Here is a 22,252-nt window from a genome sequence, read left to right as displayed (position 1 = left end):
TCCTGCTGGCAATGGAGGAGGCTGATCCCTGCAGAGCCCCTGCTGGGGGGCTGGGCATTAGCTTGAGGTTGAGAGAGGTCCCGCAGGGTGAGCCCTGGGGATGCTGTGGCTCCCAGGAACCAGAGCTCAGCAGTCAAAGACCTGGCCCCTGCCTCCGTCTAAGCCCTCAGGAGGCAGTGGAAGGTGGTTCTGTGCACAATGTCCCCACTGCAGGACCGCACCTGCCCTGTGCATGAGGGAAGGGGACAGAGGCCCCCCTCCCCCCCAACGTTCTCCCAAGCAGAGGACGTGGTGCAGTATGGCTCCGGCTGGCTGCATCAGCCTGTCCCACCCCGTAGCACGGACCTGGCAGCTGCCGGTCAGGAGCCCTATGTCACTCACCTACCCCTGTTCAAGCTGGTGTCGAGTGGTTTCTGAGATATGGCAGTCATGTGTGGACGAAAGGAACGAGATCAGAAGTCTGGGTGACCCTGAGTGTGTCCTCTGCCCTGGGTCTTGGTTTCACCCATCATGAGTGAAAGGGGACTGGGTAGTGTCTCACTGGTTGTGCCTGTGGGTGGCTGGAGTCCTTGTGGGACATCCAGAGTCAGTTGTCTTGAGGGCCATCGGGCCTGGGCAGTGGGGCCGCCCAAGAGCCTCTCTCTCTGTGTGTCCTCCTCTGGCTGTCTTCTCTTGTGGTATTTCTGGCTTGTCTCTGTGGACCCTCCCCCCACCCCTTTTTTTCTCAATACTTTTGCCAAACATCTGGAAGGAAAGTGAAAAACTTGCCCCCCCCCCAGCACCGGATGTTGTCAGATTTCCAGATGTGGGGTGCTCTGTCCTCCAGATGAGGGGAGGCATTTCCTGTGTTCTAGCTGGGGGGGGGGGACCCGGCCCCGTCTGTTCCACTGCTCTCCCCCTTTTGGTGAGGACGAGTGACAGGATCAGAGCGACCTGGGCTCAGCAGGTAGATGGTGGGGGGACCCCAGGAGGGGGAGGCCCCTGTGAATCCTCCCCCCCACCCCAGGCTCCAGCCCCAGCCCCTCTCCACACCCAGGAATCCCCCCTGGGGTCTGGATGGGTGAGGCATTGCCTCTGAAGTTTCTATCAAAGGCTCCGGGCACTTAAAAATAACAAGGAGCACCTCCTTCCCACCCCCGGCACAGAGGGAGGGAGCCCAATGTGCTCACAAGATGTCCCCACTCTCACAGTTCTGGGCCCGGAGGGGCCTCATGCCAGCTCAGCCTTCCCACCTCCCCCGCTTTCCCAAGTGGTGGCCTGGCCAGGCTGCCCTCTGTCACTGCCCTCTGGTGAGACCTGGGCACGGGGTGGGTGCCGGGGCGGGGGTGGGGGTTGCAAATCTCGCTTGGCTCCCTGAGGTCCCTCAGAGGCATAAATAAAGTGGTCCACAGGCAGAGGGCAGTGGGGGGAGAGGAGATGGGAAATGAGGTGAAACAGGAACCGGCGAGGGGCCAGCCGCGTGCCGAGGAAGGAGGCAGTGGGGGCCGCTGGGCTGCTGAACTGTGCTCGAGGGAGCAGCACATTCCGTTGCCACTTGGGGCCTTCCCGGAGCGCCACCCCCCCCCCCCCCGCCCCGCCCGGGGCCACAGCTGCCTGCGAGCCTTGAGCAGACACACACAGATACTTATAAACACCCAGACACAAACACACGGAAGCGACACTCACAGACGCGCTCACAGAGATACACACAGACATGTGCGTACGTATAAACACCCCGACAGACCCGCAGAGCCAACACGGAGATGGGCACGGGCCGTTCCCCACGAGACACAGAGGCGCACACGAGGACCTCCCCCACCAAGCATGAAGACACCTGGACAACACACACAGATACACGCCTCCCACCATAGACAGACAGACATACACAAACAGCCACATGCGCGCGCGCGCGCGCGCACACACACACACAAACACACACACACACACACATACACACACACGGGAATTCGGTGCACAGATGGGAAATTTAACTCAAGAGGTGCCCTTAGGTGATCACAGCCCTTCTGCTCCTGACACAACACGCTCCGGTCCAGCCTTCGGGTCCTGTTCAGTGTATTGACTTGCCGAGGGGCATCAGGGCTGCTGTGCCTATGGGTGCGTGTGCATTTGAGGGTGAGTGGTGTGTGTTGAGCAGTGGCTTCGGTCCTCTCCTCCCCCTCCCTCTCCCCAACAGGTGATTGGGAGGAAGGGAGGGCCCTCCCTCTTCCCCACCCATTCCCGAGCCCGAACAATGCCCTCCCCAGGCCCCGAAATAGCCCCTGAGCTTAGCCAATGTCCTTTTATGGCCCTGTCCCTATTGTGCACTGTGGGGGTGGGGGGGACTGGGGTCAGGAGGTGTCCGGACAGGATAAAGGCCAGGCCTGGGAGCCTCACCTACCCTGCTCTCTGCTTTCCATCTCTCCACATCCCTCTCTGTGCTTACAGCTCCCATGGCCCCCAAAAAGCCAGACCCCAAGAAGGACGACGCCAAAGCAGCCAAGGCGGCTCCCGCGCCACCGCCCGCACCTGCACCCGAGCCCGAGCGCCCCAAGGAAGTGGAGTTTGATGCCTCCAAAATCAAGGTGGGTGTGGGAGCTGGGTTTCAGCAGGAAGGACGGGGCAAGTCAGTGGATCCCAGAGTGGACCTACTCAGTGGCAGGCCAGACTCTAGAAAGTGAGCACTGAGCTGACCCTGGAAGCCTCCACGCAGAGGTCAGACAGGCCCTGGGGGCTTTCAGGCATCCGGAGGGCTGCAGCAGGAGGGATGGTTGTCAGACATCAGGCAGGACTCCCCCAGTGCCGCCGAAGGGCAAGTCTTTTGCTGGCTCTGGAAACTGTCTCTTGCCCTTCTCTCTGGACCTCACATCCTTGGGGAATCCCGGAGCTGCCTGGACCCAACCCCTGTGGCCAAGTGGAGATCTTCCTTGTCTAGCAGCGGGGTCTCACGTCCACGCCAAGTCCCCCAGGGTGGCCTGAGGGGAGAGGATGAGGAAGTGAGGCCCCTGCCCAGGCTGGGTCACACTCACCCCTACCAGAGTGGCCGAGCCCCAGACTTAGTCAAGCCTCAGCTTTTAGGTAGGGAAGTTGAGGCACAGGCTGAGTAGATCATGTAGGAAATTGGTCTTGGAGCCGTGACCAGTGGAACCAGAGATTCTTTCTCAGAGTCTAAACTTGGAGGGAGAGCCATGACTCCCACCTGTGGTATTTGCATAGTGGCACATCCCCCGTGTCCTGCCTGTCCCCTGTTCGTGGCTGGCCACCGGTCACTGCCACCCTGCCCTGTGGAGTTCCCCCAGCCCTACACAGCTCCTGCCTGTCCAGCCAGACCTGTGGCCCAACTGCACAGAACCGTCTCCCGTTCGTGAGCCCTTCCCGGGGCGCCTACCTTGTCCCTCAAGACCCGGGTTCAAATCCCAACATTGTTCCCTCCTGTTCACTGCTCTGGGGCTCGGTTTCCCCAGATGTGAAATGGGGTAATAAACCTTCCTTGCAGGCTACCAGGAACTGTTCACAGAAAGTGCTCTTTGGAGTTGGCTCCCTGACCCCAGCCACCCCCTGTGTCCAAACTCGTGTCCCACAGGCCCCCTGCTGAGGTCCGACCACTCCAGGCCCAAGGTGGCGTTGTCCAGTCTCCCCGGATCTGCGGCGGGCACAGACCCCCTCCGAGAGGAGGGTGTAGGGAGCCCCTCGGGCCGGCCAGTGAAGGGCAGGAGGCTTTGCCAGGAGGCCAGGCAGCCTAATGTCAGCAGGCTTCCTGGTGCCGAGAGAGCTCGCAGGGGGCCGGGAGCAACAACTTGTTCTTCCCAGCACTGGGTGGGGACAAGCACGACAAGGTGGCAGGGTTCCTCTGCGCTGATGTGTGCCGTGGAGGTGGAGGTCGGTGGGGCTCCCAGGGAGCAGCAGTGGAAGAGGTGCCAGTCACGCCCCCTCCCCCAAGCTCCTTTCCCTCCTGCGACCTTGACCTTGGGGCGAGTGACTGCCGTGATAAAAATAGACCTGGTATCGGGTGAGGAGGGGGAAACCAGGTCCCAGGAGGCCTCCTGACCTCAGGTGGCTCTGATGTGGCCTCAGCAAACACTCACCCACACCCCCCTGGCCCCATGCTCTGCTTCGGTGGGGGTGGCCTCGGGCTTATGGAAGGGGTGTGTAAGACCCCATTGTAGAGCGGGGCCATGTGAGTGACAGTGCCTAGCCTTGAGGGCCCTGTGCGGGACAGGCGCGTGTAAACACTTGCAGATGCACACACGTGTGTGAATATACACACGTGCCTCTCTCTCACACACACGCGTGCATTCCTGTGGATATGCTCTCACGCTGACAGAAACGATCTGGCCTGTACCTTCCCCCTTCCCCCTCCTGTCACCCTCCACGAGGAGATGAGGCCTCCCGTCTCTCTCCTGTGGATGGTCCTGCCCGTTAGGCCCCCAGGCCTGCCGGGGGTGGGGGCAAAGCCAGTCTGATCAAATCTTGTGGCTTCAGACACCTCTGTCCAGGACCAGGGGTGACAGGTAAGGCCTAGGCTGAGCTGGGGACTCAGGGCACCGGGCCAGCCTTCTCACCTCTTCCCCAGATGCGGCCCCCCGCCCCCTCTCCCCACCGCCATCAGGGTCTGAGCACATGCAGACTGAAGGCCCTCGTTCTAACAGGTCAGGAGGGGGAAGGAGGCAGGAAGGTGCCAGGGTCGATGGCAGGAGGTTGTGGGTGCTGGAACGGGGACAAGTCGGGTGGCCAAGAGGCTGAGGCCTGGGTTGTGCCCCTGGAAGTGCCTGGGAGGAGGCCTGGTCCCACCCTCTGAGCCAGGCACTCAGAATCTTTGGGGTCTCCTTTCAGATCGAGTTTACACCGGAGCAGATTGAAGGTGAGTGAGGGTCTTGAGCCCGAGGGCGGCAGGGTGGGGCCCAGGGTCCCCAGCCTGAGAGTCCTGCCAGCGCAGCGTGAGTGGGGTGGGCTGACTCTGGGCGTGTCCCCGGTTCACGCCCTCTCCTGGCAGAATTCAAGGAAGCCTTCATGCTGTTCGACCGCACACCCAAGTGTGAGATGAAGATCACATACGGGCAGTGCGGGGATGTCCTGCGGGCGCTGGGCCAGAACCCTACGCAGGCCGAGGTGCTCCGCGTCCTGGGGAGACCGAAGCAAGAAGGTTGGTATGCGTGAGTGCCAGGCCCCGGGGAGGCCGCTGGGGGGGGGGGCGCCGTCTGTGGTGGGACAACGTGGGACCCTCCCTGCTCTGCGCTCTCCTGACATCTTCCCATTGTCTGGATGAGGACACTGAGCTGGTCTCAGGCGATGCCGACGGGGCAACAAGCAGTGAGTTTGCTGGGCCATCTGGCCCCACGCTTATTCGCCAGATAGGAAACTGACAGTGCAAATGAGCTGCCGCGGCTGGTGTGAGGGCGGGCGGGGGGGGGGGGCACCCAGCCTTGGCCACCCTCTGCTCCGTGGCCCTTCCTTGTCTCCTCCACATCTCTCTGGGGCTCCGGGCCCCAGATTCCCTCACCGTTTTTGCCAGAGAGGTTTGCCTACTTTGCCCCGAGGAAGAGTGAGACTTAAGCCCTCTCCCCAGGTTCAAAAGTCCCAGGGACGGTCTCTGATTGGCCCCACTGCTCCTGGCCAATCACAGGTTGTGGGGAGGGTGGGGTCTATTAGAAAATGACACTATCTAGGAGGGTTTCCCCAAAGGAGAGCAGAGGCTCTAGACAGAGCACTGCAGCCAACCGTCCTTGTGGACAGCAAAGGATTATGTAAACAATGCATTTCTCCGTTGACTGTGAAGTGCCTCGTGATGGTGAAGTGCTTTGTAAATGGCTAACGGGTGTAGAGAGTGCTTTGGGACCGTGTGAGGGCCACAGCCCTTCACCATAAGGCACAGCAGAAGGGTGTGCCCATCCCGCCCCTCAGAGCGTGGGACCAAGGACCATCTCTCCACAGAGCTTAACACCAAGATGATGGACTTTGACACCTTCCTGCCCATGCTCCAGCACATTTCCAAGAACAAGGACACAGGCACCTATGAGGACTTTGTGGAGGGGCTGCGGGTCTTCGACAAAGAGGGCAATGGCACTGTCATGGGTGCCGAGCTCCGCCACGTGCTGGCCACTCTAGGTGAGGGCCGCGTCCTCCTCACCCCCACTCCTCCCTCGCGGGGCATCCTGGGAGAAACCACTCGTCACCAGGCGAGCCTGTGTCTCATGTCTGAAATGGAGAGAGTGACAGTCAAGAAGCCTCTATGGCAGGCGACAGCAATGTGGGGAATTTAGAGACTTAGGTAGGGAGGAAGAGAAGGTGTTGGTGCAGCTCACAGAACCCTAGGGGGCTGAGGACAGCTCTGGGGACAGGGTAGGGCAGTGTGGTGTATCCAGCAGGATCAACTCAGTCCCAGTGTTCGTTGTCTTGAGGTCACATCCCAGGGACACGGCAAGTAAGTGGCCCAGTAGGTTAGGCGCCTGCCTCTTGGACATCCAGACCCCCATCATCTGGCTGGCAGGGGCACCCCCTTCTCAAAGAAGCTTTTTTGTACAGTAAATGTTTATTGAGCACCTACTATGTCTGCTCAAAGCAGCTTTTCCCCGTACCAAACGTTGACTGAACTCCTACTGCGTGCTTAGCCCTGTGCTGGTCTCTGGGTTGTGTGTGTGGCTGGGGGTAGGAGGTCGCCCCCCACCGCAGTGAGGGAACCCACACAGCACACAAAACCCAGAGGCAGGAGCGTGGCAGACTTGTCTGGAGAACAGAGATGTTGTCTCTTGGTCTCCTCCACCATCACCCCTCAAGGCCCTCAGCTTCACCCCACGGGTCCTTCCTCGAGCCTCAAAAGGCCGCCCTGGGGAACTGCTTCTGGGGACATGGTGGGGCTGGCCTCCTCATGATGGGAGGACCCCCAGCAGCCCGTCGAAAAAAGAGGACAGTGCGTGCTGGTGACTTGAACGCCAAGCTGGCTTTTTAAAGACAGAGCCCAGGCTTGGAGGGGGTACCAGGCCTGCACCCCAGGTTCCACCGTTTTTGACTTGTCACTGATTCCCCTGGACTCAGAAATGGGGTGATGGCCGAGGCCTTGTGAGCCGGGATGGCCGTGCCAAAGTGAGGTGTGGGAGCACTAGGGAGGCAGACCCACCACCCAGAGGGGCTCAGGGGGTCCCCGCACCCTTCGCACCTTCCGGGGGTGCTGACTCAGCCTCCCGCCCCGCCAGGTGAGAGGCTGACGGAAGATGAGGTGGAGAAATTGATGGCGGGGCAGGAAGACTCCAATGGCTGCATCAACTACGAAGGTGCTGCTCAGCAGGCCAGGAGCCGGTGGGGGGTCAGGGGTGGGGACTGGGACCCTAGGCTCCCGCCCTTGGCTACCCAGTGCTTGAGCCCTGCCACTCACTCTCCCTTTCCTTCCAGCATTCGTGAAGCACATCATGGCCAGCTGAGCCTCCCATCGCAGGTGAGACCCCCCACTTCTTTCCAAACCAGCTGCGGCCTCTGCTGAGAGCAGAGATGGCCTCACGCGCTGTCATCCGGATCCCTTATCGCCACCTCCCCATCCCCACCAACTCCAGTTCTCAGTTGGCATCCTGCTGCCTCGCTCCGCCCTGTCCTCTGTAACCAGTGACCGCCTTTGCTCTCAGGGAGCCCAGGGAGGCCATGCTGGGGACCGCTCATTCCCCACTCTCAGCGCTGACACCGTGGCCTGGAGTTGTGGGGAGCAAGGGAGGGCATCGAGGCTCCTACACCAGCTCCCTCCGCACCGCCCTGCAGATCTCCGTGTGCCTGTCATCTCCCTCTATGAGCTGTGCCTCCCTGTCTTCACCCCAGGGGCCTCATGAATAAACGGCTTCTGTCCTTCCTTTCTTCCTCATTCATTCCTTTCTTCCTTCCCTCTCTCCCTCCTTCCTTCTTTCCCCTCTGTGGCCCTTTGGTTGACTTCTGTAATATGTATGAGCCCCACATGGTTAGCCCTGGACAAAATGAGGGGAGTCATGCCGAGATCCTGCCTCCTTTCTCCCCTTCAAACTATCCTGTCCGGTGTGCCCAAATCCCCTGCGCCTGCGTCCAGGGGCACAGGTAGGAGTAGGGCTGAGCTGGAAGAGGCCCGGGTGCCCCCCCCCCCTTGCTCTTGTCCTCTCCTCCTCCCCCTCTCCCCTCTGGAGGTGGGAGCTGTGCTGTAGCCCCCAACACAGGGATGCCACTGGGGTGTCTGAACTGTCTCCTCCCACCACCAGTAATCGGGGACTCACGGGGCATGGGCCCAGGGCCGCCCGTGTCGCAGGTGGGGAAACTGAGGCCCAGAGCAGTCACACTGAGTCACATTGGGAATGAATGGCAGGGCAGGAGCTAACTTTGTTTCCAGGCTATCAGAATGGAAGGGGCCTTAGACCCCTGCCTGACTCAGGTGGGGAAACTGAGGCACTCTGCCTGTGTTGTGGCTGTAGGCCAGAGGAAGAGGCCTTACTGGGGCAGTATCCGGGGTCCCTGGTGGGTTCCCCAGCCCTGGGCTTCTCAGCAACAGATAAGTGTACAGTCTCTGAAATGACAGGGGGAGGTACATACACGACCTGCAAACCCCGTCCCGTTGCCCACACCCTGCTTGGGGCCAGGGCTCCTCCCCTCCCCTTGGAGTTCAGTGGGGAGTGTGAGGGGAGACTTCCTGGAGGAGGTGATCCACATGGTTTTGATCGGGAGGAAAAGCAATGCCCTGCAGAGAGGCTGGGGGCCCTAGAGACCGGGGGTGTGGGGGAGATCAGGGGCTCAGAGTGAGGAGTGGCCCACACAGGGTAGGAAACTGCCCACAGGCCAGGAGGACCCAGGAGGTCAGGGCAGCTCCATCAGGGTGCATTTGCATGGCCTCCTGTGCATGTGGGTGCGTCAGCATGTGAGGTGAGCCTGTGGCTGTGTGAGTCGCTGCGTGAGGGTGTGGTGTGGTGGGTGGGGGTCCTGTCTGCAAGTGCGCTCGGGTTGTCAGTGTAAGCGCGTGTGGGGAGTGCGCCCGCAGCGCGTGTGAGACAGTATGTATGAGGGGGTGAGTGTGCGGGAGCCCCACTCATCTTCCTTTCATTTTCTCAGAGTTTATTGAGCACCGACTGTTTGCCAGGCTCTCGCCTAGGCCCCGGGAACACCGTTGTGGAGAAAGTGTCAAAACCTCTGCCCCGTGGAGCTCACAAAGTCACCAACCATAAAGTGTGTCAACACGTGATAAAGGCTGAGGAGGGACCCAAAGTGGGGAAGAGGCTTTGCGGTGCGTGTGTGTGTGTGTATGTGTGTGTGCACGTGCGTGCCCATGTGTAAGAGCTAGGAGGGGGTTGACATGTTAAATAATGAGGCCGGTGATGATCGGAGAAGGTAATAGTTGGACAACGACTTAAAAAAAGAGGAGATAATAGCCAGAATATATAAAGGATCTCTACAACTCAAGAGCAAAATAATTAATAACCTGCCTCAACGATGGGCAAGACTTGGGGCGCCTGGGTGGCTCAGTCGGTTGAGCGTCTGACTCTTGATTTCGGCTCAGGTCGTGATCCCAGGGTCTTGGGATGGGGCCCCAAAGGTTCTCTCTCTCCCTCTGCCTTTCTTTCCCGCACAGGCACTCTTTCTCTCTAAAATTAAAAAAACAAAACAAAACAGGGCAAGACTTGAACAGACATTCCTCCAAAGAAGGTCTACAAATGTCCAATTAGCATGTGAACGGATGTTCAACATCCCTAATTAGGGAAATGCAAATCCAGACCACTATGGGATACCACTTCGCGCCCATTAGGATGACGATTACCCACGAAACAACAAGCGTTGGCGAGAATGTGGAGAGACTGGGACCCGTGGGTGCTGTCGGTGGGAATGTAAAATGCAGCGGCTGTGGAAAACGCCACGGAGGGTCATCGCAAAATTAAACACACGTTGCCATATGATTCCTGCAATTCCATTTCTAAGTACATGCCCGAAAGGATTGAAAGCAGGGACAAAGAGATACTCGCACATCAACGTTCATAGAGCCATTATTCACCATAGCCCCAAGGTGGAAACAGCCAAGCGCCCACGGACAGATGAATGGTGTATACACACAATGGACAGTTATTCGGCCCCGAAAAAGGAAGGACATTCTGGCACGCGTTACAACATGGATGAAATTTGAGGATGTTCTGCTGAGTGAAACAGGACAAACGGTGGCTGAGGACCCTCACAGAAAAGCAGGGCCTCCCGCTGGTTACTGTCCAGACTGCAGGTATGGACAAATGCTGTGTGATGCCACTTGAATGAGGTACCTTGAGTCCTCAAATTCATAGAGACAGAAAGTAGAATGCGGTTGCAGGGGAGAGGAGAATGGGAAGAAAGGAGAGATGGAATGTCTCAGCTGAGACAGGGGCCTGAATGCAAGTGGTCTCCCTGGGAGGTGACCCCAGGGAGCATGGGAGAGCAGCTGGAAGGAAAGGAAGTCTCTGTGGGGCGCATGGGAGCAGAGAGCGCCGCGGACAGTGGGGGCTCAGCCCCACTGGGGGCCTCCAGAAGATGGCTGGCTGTCCTACTGAGGGGATAAGGGAATCAGGCTATCCAGCTACTCCTGTCCTCGCTGGTTGAGGCAGGGCCTCCTAGGCAGGCTGGAACATTCGCGTGGGGCACGTTGGCATTTGCCCCGGGCAGCATCGAGGGAAGACATTCCCGCAGAGGGCACAAGGACGCTGAGCGGGAGCAGGCGGTGCCATGGGGGAGGTGGTGGGACCCGAGTCAGAGAGGTGACAGAGGGCCTGTGGCCACGGGATGGGCTTTGGTGGGTGCTCCGGGGAGATTTTTATCAGCATCACTCTGGCTGCCGTGCGTGGAGAATAGCCTGGGGGACACTAGCAGAAACAGAGTGATAAGGGAGGAGGGTCCAGGAGAGGAAAACAGATGAGAGGCAGCAGCTTGGCCCGGTGGAGATGAGAGGCAGTCAGACTGCAGGTCACTTTGAAACCAGTCTCAACAACATCTTGGGCAGATTTCGAGGCTTTCCGGTTCCTTTCCTTGTCTCAACGCAGTCCACCCCAGCCCCAGATCCTGTCTGGGGCGGCAGGAGAGGGACTGGGGCCTGCTCTTTTATGGCGGGGAGTCTGGCTGGCTGGTGGGGCGGCGTGCGGTGGCCTCTGTTAGTGGGGGTGTCTCCCGAGTACGTGTGACCTTGCTGGACTCTGGCTAGCCTCCCAGGACAAATGGTGGCTGAGGACCCTCACAGAAAAGCAGGGCCTCCCGCTGGTTACAATCAGGGCAGGGAGCCACGTGACTGACCGATACCCTTCTGGGCAGCCCCCACTTCCTGCCTGCCCCAGCCACCTCATTCCCGGACGCCAAGCCGGGGAACTGCTGAGCTCTCTTTCAGAAGTCTCCAGGGGCCGCATGGGACTGGGACATCCCAGCTTTTTCTTTCTGGGGATGCTCACCCTGGGCCGGAGTCCTGCAGGCAGGGATCACACCTGTCATCTCCAGGCAAGAAGCGACCCTGCCTCCAAGTTCACGTCTCTCCTGGATCCCAGGGGATACGTTGCTCTCTCAAGAATGCCTGCCCCTTCCAGAATGGTCCTGCGGGGCTCCCAGCCTTCCTTAGTTCCTGGGAGCTACCACCCCACTCGGCTTGGTCTGGCAGCGGAAGGGAGCGTCCCACGCGTTCCCCTAAGACACTCTGCAGCCCGAACCCACCGGTCTTCCTGTGTGGATGAGGGGGCAGGCTGGAGGTGGCTGGCGGGGTACAGCAGGGGCTGTTGTGTCTGATAAGCTCTGGCTGGGGAGGTTTGGTCCCACTCGTTGGGACTCCCCTCGGAATATGTCTCTATCCCAGTCATGGTCATGTTGCCCCTCTGGGCCTTTTTTGCCTCTTGTATATGGCTGTGCTGACCACGTGTGGGCTCCGGCCACCAGCTGTAGGTACAAGCGTCGCAGTGGGTGGGTGGAGGGTTCCAGGGGAGCCACTCAGCTGCAGGGGTGAGAGTTTTCCTCAGTCAGCATCCCCTCTCCCCCCCGCCTCGGCTGGGTGGAATGTGTATCTCTGTGTGTCCCCGTGTGTTTGTGCATGCGTGTGCCCACAAGCGGGCCTGTGTGTTTGTGTCTGAGTGTGCCTGTGAGTGCATGAGTTGCCCGTGTGCATACCTGTATATGTGTGTGCTGCTTGTCTGTGCATATGGGCACGTGTGTTTGCATGCATGTTAAAGTGCGTATGTGCTAGGGGGCTCTGCCGAGTCAGTGCTGGGCCAGGGGGACAGCACTGCCAGCCGGGTTGTGGCCTTCCCACCGTTGCATAAACACTGTCCCAGCTGTCCCCTCAAGCAGGGTGGTCTAGCCTGTGGCCCTGTGGCCGGTGGCAAGGGATGGGAGGGGACAAAGGGTTTGCCCCCTTATTGGCCTGGTTTCTTCCATGTCTCAAGTGCCTGGTCACGTGCCCTGTAAGGTGGGGTCTGATCTGGGGTCTCTCTATGGCTCACTTACCCCATCTGGTCTGAGGCCTGATCTCTGAGGTTGTTCTTTAAAAAAGTTTTTTTTAATGTTTATTTATTATTTTGAAAGAGAGATAGAGACAGCATGTGAGCAGGGGAGGAGCAGAGAGAGGGGGAGACACAGAATCCGAAGGAACTCTGAGCTGTCAGCACAGAGCCCAATGCAGGGCTTGAACCCACAGACAGTGAGATCATGACCTGAGCTGAAGTCGGATGCTTAACTGAGTCACCCAGGTGCCCCCTCTGAGGTCTTTCTAAGGTGGCAGGAATATACCTCTTTGGTTTCGGTCCTGGTCCAGGCTGATCCGGAGAGTCAGTGGGGCAGCCAGGGAAAACCGGGGGCCAGGGGCAGAGTTCAGCCTCAGGACCCTAGAACCAACTGTCCCTCCTCTGCTCTGACGTCCCTGCATGGCTGCTTCCGGCTCTTGGTAGCCTGCTACGCCCTGCGTCCTCTCTCCAAACACCATCCTCAGGGATCGTGAGGTCACCACGGGGCATGGGTCAGATAGCACTAAGTGAGGGGCTGAGAAGGCCAGAATCTCAGGCCGAGGTAGAATGAAGTCGGGCAGGGTCTTGAAGACATCAAATATTACGAGAAGGAAAATCTCACGAGAAGGAAAGAAATCAGGCTGCAGGTATGAGAAAGGGGACGCTAGGGCTCAAAGCACTCAGCGGCAGAGGGGCCGACAGAAAGCTGATGAAGACGTTAAGAGAAATCAGAGGCGGAGTAAAAGGGTCCAAGCCACAGAGTGTATGAAATCAGAGGCAGGGTTGGGGGGGGATGTGGGGGAGATAGGAGGAGAGGCCAAAGAAATCAGGCGGTGGCGGGTGTGACAGGCAGCCCTCATTGCTGTGAAAGTATGTGCTTGGGGACACCAGGCTGGAGGCTCTGCTGTCCGTCCCGAAGCTGTGGGTGGTGGGGAGTGCTGAGGGGAGGGGGCGCAGAGGAGCCTGTGGGTGCCGGCCTAGCCACACCCCAGGACTGCCGGCCCGGTCGCCTCAGAGAACAGCAGGAAAACCCCAGACCTTGAACCCGGTGACCCCGGCACAGAAGTGGCTCCCTGGGGTTCTCCCAGGTCCCTTCCACCCAGCCCCAGGCCCGCCCTCACCCAAGTTTGGGGGCTATTTGTTCCCGCTTTCCCAAAGCCGCACAATCCTGGTTTGCCCAAACACTGACAGAGCACAGCTGGAATGTGGGGAGTGTGTGAGTGTGTGTACATGAGGCTCCCTGGGGCGACCGCCCAACATGCCCCCTCCGGTCTCAGCAGCCAGGGCCCAGGGCCCCTCCGACAGGGGAGGGCCTAGAAGGTCAGGGCTGGGAGGGGAACCCTGCCAGCCCCCTCTTCCCCCGCCTAGCAGAGGACGCCTGGGATTCCACAGTTTTCTTCCAATCTGTGTTCCCTTCTCTGGCCTATAGGTCTGGGTACCTCACCCACCTATCCGGGGAGATCTTGGTGGGAATGAGCATGCCAGAGCCTTTCTAGAGGATTGGGGGTGGAATGTCGGAAGACTCTGGAACTCCAGAGATGGGAAGACAGTGGCCCTTGGGAAGTCTTAGGTCTTGGCCAACTTTCTGATTTTTATACTTTGGTCCAGCTGAATATGATAAGCTCCCCTTTTCCCCCACCAGTCCCATACCCTGGGTCTGGAGGCCTCGATCTTCCCTCCCCTCAGCATCTCTTCTACCTCACCTCATTCGTCTTCTGGTCTTTTCCCCTCCCTTCCTTCCATGGTGAGCCTAGAAGCCACTTAAAGGTGCTCCAGAATGACAGCCCCAGCTCTGGAGCTAACTGGGAGAGGTAGTGAGCACCTTGCCCCCAGGGGTGTGCAAGCACAGGGAAACCCATTCTAGTCAGGAAGGCTGCCAAAGGGGTTCTTGTGCTGGTAGAATTTGGAAGCATTGGGGTGTCCCCAAGCCCCAGGGCCCAGCTTGTGACAATATCCAAGAACGTTTTCATGAGAAAAAAGTAAGGCCCACGTTGGTGGCCCATGGCCTTTCCATGAAGCTCAATTTATCCATCTTTAAGGCCTGCTTGTCTTTCTTCCAAGATCTCATGTGGCCTCCTTTTTTTTTTTTTTTTTTTTGTCTTGAGAATATCCTTTTGTTTACAAAACAATGCTGATGGTAGCTGGTGGCTGTTGTTTTCATGTCTTTAGTTGGCAAAATAAGACCTTACAAATCAATTTTTAGGTTTTGAGAAAATCTCACAGAGAAAATCTGCGATCAACATCTCCCCCAACCCCTGGAAAGAAACCCTTGAATGAGGCCTAGCCTTTCTAGGTCTAAGGCTCATTGTAATCCATCCATCCATCCATCTATCCATCCATCCATCCATTCATTCATTCACTCATTCATTCATCCACCTGTCCTGTCATCATCAGATGCCTATGCTCCCTCTGTGATGGCTAGATGCGTACTGTGCTCCCTCTGTGATGGCTAACAGAGGCCTGGCCCTGCCAGTTGGAACGGAGCAGGGAGTGGAGACTTGGCAGGGGCAATGCAGATGAGCCCTTAAGACAAAAGGGCACTGACGGGGCCGGGGCTGGGGGAGGGGGCACACAGGGTTGGCGGGGGGAAGACGCTTCCATTCCCTTCATTGCAGACTCTGGGACCCTGTGATTTGGAGTGTCCCCAAACCTTTGGATGCCTATACCTGTTCCCACCTGCAGCTGGGAGTGGGAAGCCAGTGGCCACAGCCCCTTGTCTCTAGCTGCAGCACAGGGGCGGGATGGTGGCTGCAGAGACAGGACGGCACATGTTCAATGGTTTCTAACTCGGGGAAGAGAAACAGTGCTCAGGGCTGAGGGACAGATGAGAGGGGAGGCTGAGCACATCCCAGGAGCTTCAGGGGTTCCCTCTGCACGGCCTGATCTGAGTAAAGGGGCCCAGGGCTGGGAGCCCCCAGGAGGGACACACACCCAGATCCACAGCTCCAGGTTAAGCCAGCTCCGGACTAACTAGTAGCTTCTCCGTCTCTCAGGAGCTCAGGCTCTGTGCAGTCCATGCCCCAGAGGGTGCCTTCCTTGTAGTAAGGGGGTCCCTGGGGTAGGTCTGAAGAGTAGAGCTGGGGGTGTGGGCAGGCCCTGGGCCCCTAGGCTTGGGTGGAAGGCGCGAACCCTCCAGGGCCACACCACAGAGTGACTCTGACCCTCTGAAGAATCTGAGGATCCGGTCATCAAGCCCCACACGCAGGGTGGACATGCCTGGCTCTCGGGTCAGCAGCGGCGAGACGGTATCAGGGGTGGCCTCCAGGGGCGCCTGGGGGGCTCAGTCGGTTGAGCGTCCGACTTCGGCTCAGGTCATGATCCCGCGGTTTGTGGGTTTGAGACCCGCATCGGGCTCTCTGTCATCATTGAGGAGCCTGCTTCAGATTCCCTGTCTCCTCTCCGTGCTCTCTCTCTCTCTCAAAAATAAATAAACATTAAAACAGAAAAAAGAGTGGCTTCCACACTCAGTCCTCAGCACCCCCAGGGTTGCCTGCCCCGTCTAGGCTCCTGCCTCAGTTTCCCCTGAGGTCACAGTCCCTCTTTTAGGTGGAGGCCCTGAAGCCTGCAGGCTCGGGGACCAGGGTCTGGGTCAGACCGCATTTAACTCATCAGGACACAACCATCACCTGCTTGTGCTCCCAGCTCTCCCCCAGGCACCAGGACACTGTGGTGAGGTGACAAGGAAAATGCCTTTGCCAGGTCCTGCCCTGGTCTTGGCCCGGCTCCCAAGTGTCCTGTCCTTACAGCTCGGCCTATGCTTCCAGACCCGTCTTGCCATCCCGGAGCGAGTGAGGAGGGACCTCTAATTCCATTCATCTGGAATGGGTGCCTTCCCTGCCGGCCTTGGGTTCCGACCTCAAAGTTGGGCAGGAAGGGGCCTCAGACACCTGGGCCAACCTCTTTTCTTCCAGGGCGAGTCTGATGAGCTGCTGTGTGCTTGAACACCCCCAGCAACAGGAAACTCACCCCCTGTTGAGGCGTCTCTGCTGAGTGGGCAGCTTCCTGATGTGGGGCAACAGTTTGTCCAGGGCCTCCCTAGTTCTCCAAAACTGCGTCCTTAGAACTGTTGCTCCCCGGCCTGGCCTCTAGGTGACTCTCTAGGCTGACCCCAGCCCTGCCGTCCTCTGGGCTGATCCCTTGATCCAGGATGGGCCTTGCCCTCTGTAAGGTTGCTGACCCAGCCAGAGTTCGGTTTGTTAATGCCCTGAGCAGGGCGGGGCCCCTGAGGGCTGTTCTAGCACCTGCTCCAGGCAAGAGACGCCAGGGTCGGCTCTGCATTGTAGAGGGGGCCTCTGAGGTCACCAGTGTGGAAGGTAGCCCAGAGAGGGTGAATAGAGACAGGGAAGACAGTGTTACAAGAGGGTGACAGGGCAGCGGGGATCCAAGCTTGGGGGGAGGTAAATTCAGGTGCAGACTGTGGGGGGAGGTCCCTGCAGGTTGTCCTGGAGCTCTAGCTCTGAGCCTCAGTCTCTCTCCTGTGCTGGGCTGGAGGTGTGGAAGCCTCTGCCGTTCTGAACCCTGGAGAGGCCCCTTCTGGACTCTGAGCTTCGGGCTGGGGGTGGTGGGGGGCGGCGGGAGGCGACAGCTGCTTTGAAATGTGGAGAATAATAAAGCGAGGAATGTCTGAGCTCAGGGGAAAAAAATAACCCCCACCCACTGGGCCTCCCACCCTGCCTGGCGTAATGAATTAAGTACAGGGAGGCACGTTTCATGTGGGGGCGCAGGCTGGGGGAGGCTAGAGGGCCCCTAATGAGAAACAGGGTCCTGGTGGGGCCCCCGGGATCTGGAGCCAGGGGCCACCTGACCCGAGCCTTGGCGGTGGGTGCCCTTATTCCCCAAAACCTTCCTCTCAATCTCCCTTTGTCTGCATGTGAGAGGGGGTGGGGGCACTGTCCCATCCCGGTGCTGACCTCTGACCCTGGGCTGCACTCCAGTATTGGCTCTAAAAGTCAGAAAAGGGAGAAAGTGTAGCTGACTTGGAGGGACCATCTCTTTCTTCATTCTCACTCTTCCTGAACAGAGCACTGATTGGGTGCATCCTGAGTCCAGGATGAGGGGGCCCACGCTGCCCCCTGCTGGATCCCACCAAACCTGCAGCAGCCGCCTCTGACCAGCAAGCCCCAGGCCCCTGATTCCAGGCCACCTCCTGACTTCTAGTCTCCACAGTCCCTCCCCTTCCTCCACCAATCCCTCTGCCCAAAGCAGCCTTCCACCCTGGCCCCAGCTCACCTCTCCTTGGGACTTGGACATCAGTGCCTCCCAGTCCAGCACTACCCTTTCAGTCCACCAGTCTGGGGAATCTGGCTTTCTCACAGGTCACCTTCCCCCACCTCTGCTCTCTCCCTCCCCAGTGAACTTAATATTCCCCCAACAAAGCCCACACTCTCACGTCTCCACTCATGCTGTCCCCTCTTTCTTATCTGGTGGACCCCGCTCCATCTACCTGCAAAATGGCCTTCTAAAAGACCACCCCTTCCCAGGGGGCCCAGGGAACAGTAGGTACGTGAGCAACTGAACCATCAGCAATACGATGAATTCTCAACAAAGGAGCTGGAGAGGGGTGGAGGCAGGTAGGGGTGTTCTTGGAGTTTCCCAAAGAGCCTGGCCTCCCAGCTTCTGCTGGCTTGGGGCAAAGCTGCCACTTTATTTTTAAGAAGTCTGGCCCAGGACTTGGAGCTCCTTGAAATATTCTCCCCCACGTCCCTTCCCTCCCCCCACCCACTTTAATTAAAACCATTGTTTGCAAGCACATGTTAATTAAAAAGCAAACATGTTTTGCTAAGTAATTTGGAAGCTCTGGTTATACAAACCAGAGTCATTCCAGTTAAAAACAACAACAACAACAAAAAAAAACACCCTCACCCAGCTTGCCCCAGTGTCTTGAGAGCTGAGCCTGTGTCCTGGGAGCTGAGGACCCCTTTGGCTACAGTAGATGCCTGTCCCTTTAGAGTTTACACTCTGTGTGGAGGCGTAGCCAGGTCAGGGCATCCTTTCGTCTCACAGGTGGAGGCCCAGAGGTGACTCAGAGGCCTGGAGCTCTTGGCCAACCCTTTGCAAACGTGTACTTTGGGCCCCAGGAGCAACAGCTGGTGAGGAAGGGGGACAGACTCCTGTGCCCCATCTTGCAGGCAGGGTCCTTGTCTCAGAGCCACTGCCCAGCTGTGGGGTGAAGGGAGGAGGATGGGAGCATAACAATGCTGCAAGCCCCGCGAGGAAGGCTGGTGGGTGCTGGGTGGCCAGGGCTACCCCCCTAAGGTCTCTAGCACAGCTGGGGCTACAGATACCCAAAGCTGGCACAGCTGATCCTTTAGGTGAGGGTCAAAGGCCGGGACCAGCCTGATGGGTCAGGGGAGCCCTGGATGCTCAGAGACATCTCCTCTAGCTCCAGCTCCCCACTCTGTGTCTGGGGATGGCCACAATGCCATGTTCCCCACCCTGGCTCCTGGCCCTGGGGGTGCTGGGGCCTTGGAGGCCCTTCAGACCCTGTGCAGTAACCCCAGGGCCCATTGCAGGGTTCAGTGACCTCCAGCCTCTCCTGCTCCCCCCTCCCCCGGCTGGCAGGGATGAGCGCATTTCCCCAAGGGACCTCTCTAGGCTGCTAACTACCTTGCAACCTGCCTGTGGGTTCTCCCACTTGGGAGCCCTGCTAACAGGAAGGAGTTTCTTATACGAAGGTCTCCTCGTGTGGTCTCTGTGTGTCACTGTTAGCCGTGACCGTGACCCCGGTGTGAAGTGGGTGTGAAGTGGTCTCTCCTTCCCTCCTGAAGGAGGAGAGGGCCTGAGGATGCAGGGGTGGGGGCCTGGGGCAGTGACCGGGAAGGGTAAGTTTGTGTGTGGGCAGAGGGGAGGTGGACGCCGGCACTGTGGGGCACGGTGGGCGGGCTCGTTGTTCTGCGTGCGCGCGCGCGCACACACACACACACACACACACACACACACACGGAGAAGGGGATCAGTGGCAGGGAGCCAGGAGACCCAGCTTTGTGCGGTCCAGCCGGCCCTCTCCCCTCTCTGCACTTGGTAGAATGAAGACTGTGTGCTGGGATGCGCGTAACGTAACTTGTCACACGCGGTGTTTGCCCCACGGGAACACACACACACCCTCACAAGCCACGACACGCGGTGACATACAGCGACACACGCTGGCGGCCGGCTCCCGGGACTCAGCCCTCCCTCGGCGGCGCGCCAGCGACACACACAACACCGCCTCTCCACTCGCACCCACATTCCGGGCGGAGTCGCGCTCCCGCCGCGCTGCCCCGATCGGCCCGCGGCGCGGCGCTTCTGTTCCGTTCGCTTCCAGCGCCGGGACCGCAGCGGGCGGGCGGGGATGAGCTCACGCCGCCGCCCGCCGGCCTCCCCGGCCTAACTCGCTCCAGATGCCGGCGGCCCGGCCGGGAGCGCGGCCCTCGGGCGCCCCCTGCAGGGAGCGGCGGGCGGCTCGGGGCGCACCGCCCGCCCGGAAGGGGAGGGCCTCAGGCCCCCCGCCCGCGGTCGGAGCCGCCGCGGGTGGGGGGGGGGGGGGCTGTCCCGCCGGCTCCCGCGTGCTTTCCCGGTCACCAGCCCACGCCCCTCCTCCCCGGTCGGCCCCGCTTTCCTGTGCTGTGTGCTTCCCCCGCCCCCCACCGCGGCCCCGGCCCACACCTCGGGGTGCGCCCCCTCCCCCTGCCCGGCTCCCCGGGACGCCCGGACCCCTGGCCAGGTAGGTGCTGCGGCTCCCGCCTCCCGCCCGCGGTGCTGGCCAGGCCCTGCCCACTCTCGTCGCTCTCGGAACAAACACCCTAGTTTCTACTGGGAAAGCAGCAGGGGCCTGACCACCGCCTGGTTTTAATAAGGAGCTGGTATTTCCCCGAAATCGCGGGCCGGTGGCTGACCTCACGGGGATGACGGCTGGCGCTGGGCCAGGGGGCGGGAGCCGGCTCCCGGGTGAGCCCCTGACGCCTGGTCTTGCGGAGAAGTCGGGCGGGGAGGAGGGGCTCCGGCTTCTAGTCCCAGCTCTGCTGCCGCTCACCCAAAAATCTGTCCATCTTTCTGTCTGCCGTCGCTTTCTGTCTGCTGTACTGCCAGAAGCCCTTTCCAGCCCTGCCCAGGGTCCTGCTTCACCCCTGCCTCCTTGTGTGGCAAAGTGCTCGACCCCTCACCTGGCATTTCCTCTCTTGTAGGACGGGGCTGTTGTGGGATTAGAGAGGGGACCGGCGAGGGAGAGCGGATGTACCCCAGCAACGAGAAATTTCCCGAGGGCAGGGGGAGGGGCTCTCAGAAGCTGGGGGGCAGGGATCAGGCCTGAGCTTCTTGGAGCAGGGTGGCCGAGGCAGGGGTAGGGCCTGGGGAATTGGCAGCCTGGGGTAGATAGGGACAAGTCAGGTGTCCTGGCAGAGTCACAGTGCTCAGTGAAGGGTCAGCAGAGAGGTGCACCGAGTCACGTGGAGACATGGGGGCCAGAATCTTTAGGCACTGAGGGGGTGGGGTGGGGGACAGAATGGAGGAGAGTGGAGCTAAGGCATCTCCGTAAGTGAGTGGGGCCTCTGCCTGAGGGGCGAGGAGCCCTGGGAGCTGGTCCTGAAGTCCCCTCCGTAAACGAGGGACAAAGACCGAGAGAGCCAGAGGGGGACGCAGGATCCAGTGGAGGGACAGAGACTAGGGGCCTCAGAGGGAGCAGGGAGACAGAGAGAGGAGATGCCGCAGGCAGGTAGGCAGGACATGGCGGTGGCTGGTGGCTAGAAATTTGGTTTGTCGGCTCTGGGGCCTGCACCATCCAGATGCTTGGACCCCTCCTGCAAGTGACAATAACGGTGACTAATACTTCTTGAGCACAGCACAAGCCAGGCACTTCTCTAAGCACTTGAGAGTTATCTACGTTCTTGCGCTAGGATTCTGTGTTTTCATTCAGACGTGTATCAAGTGCCTACCAGGTGCCAGACGTGTCCCAGGGGCTGGGACTATAGCAGTGGCAAGACGAACCTGCAGGCGGAACGTTTAGACATGAAAGGGGAGGGCGGTTGATGTATACGTGAGTAAAATACATAGTGCAGCATAGATCATCAAAGGATAAGGGGGAAGACTGGGTGGAGGGCACAGCTTTTGAGAGGGTATCCTGGGAGAGCCTCATCGGGGAGGTGACATTTGAGTACAGACCAAATCTGGCCTGCCACCTCTGAGCTGAGCTGAGAGTGGTTCTTCCAGAAGAGCATTTGCAGTCAATTCCACGATCCGGAACACTTAACACTGATGGTATCCCCTTAAAAGAACTCCATTCTTTCTCCTTTGTAAACCTGTATTACCAAAAAATAAAGACAAAAAAATAGTACTCAGTGGTGATTATATATATACATATTTTTTTTAATTTTTAAAAATTTTTTATTTTTTAATTTTATTTATTTTATATATATATATATTTTAATGCTTATTTATTTTTGAGAGAGAGAGAGAGAGACAGAGCATGAGCGGGGGAAGGACAGAGAGGGAGACACAGACTCCGAAGCAGGCTCCAGGCTCTGAGCTGTCAGCACAGAGCCTGACGTGGGGCTTGAACCCACGAACTGTGAGGTCATGACCTGAGCCGAAGTTGGACACTTAACCGACTGAGCCACCCAGGCACCCCAGTTGTGATTATATTTTGAATTTCATCAATAAATATTTTGTGGAAGTTTGTTTTCTCTGTTCTATTTAAGTATGTGTATAATATTCTTGATTTTGTCTCTTGGCCCACAGGGCCTAAGATATTTAGTATCTGGCCCTTTACAGAAAAAGTTTGCCAACCCTTGTATAGACCTAGGAGGTGAGGAAATGAACTCTCTGGATATCTGGGAACAGAGGGAGCAGCCAGTACGAAGGCCAGGAGGCAGGAGGTC

At 58.8% G+C, this 22,252-nt stretch overlaps 1 protein-coding gene across 2 annotated transcripts; it reads left to right on the top strand.

Moving 5' to 3' along the window:
• The first annotated feature begins 2,358 nt into the window (after positions 1 to 2,358).
• On the top strand, positions 2,359 to 7,811 carry MYL3 (myosin light chain 3). Of its 2 annotated transcripts, none has more exons than XM_007088428.3 (7): positions 2,359 to 2,561; positions 4,810 to 4,837; positions 4,970 to 5,119; positions 5,908 to 6,081; positions 7,167 to 7,244; positions 7,363 to 7,405; positions 7,521 to 7,593. In XM_007088428.3, the coding sequence occupies exons 1-6, from the start codon at positions 2,430 to 2,432 to the stop codon at positions 7,389 to 7,391; spliced, it is 591 nt and encodes a 196-aa protein (XP_007088490.1). In that variant the 5' UTR covers positions 2,359 to 2,429; the 3' UTR covers positions 7,392 to 7,405; positions 7,521 to 7,593. The 2 variants fall into 2 exon arrangements, with proteins under 2 accessions (XP_007088490.1, XP_007088488.1); XM_007088426.3 differs by having other exon boundaries at positions 2,361 to 2,561; positions 7,590 to 7,811.
• The last annotated feature ends 14,441 nt before the right edge of the window (positions 7,812 to 22,252 follow it).

The sequence above is a fragment of the Panthera tigris genome, chromosome A2, assembly GCF_018350195.1.
Source record: "Panthera tigris isolate Pti1 chromosome A2, P.tigris_Pti1_mat1.1, whole genome shotgun sequence".
Classification (NCBI taxonomy): Eukaryota; Metazoa; Chordata; class Mammalia; order Carnivora; family Felidae; genus Panthera; species Panthera tigris.
This window is presented reverse-complemented; position numbering and strand designations above follow the sequence as displayed.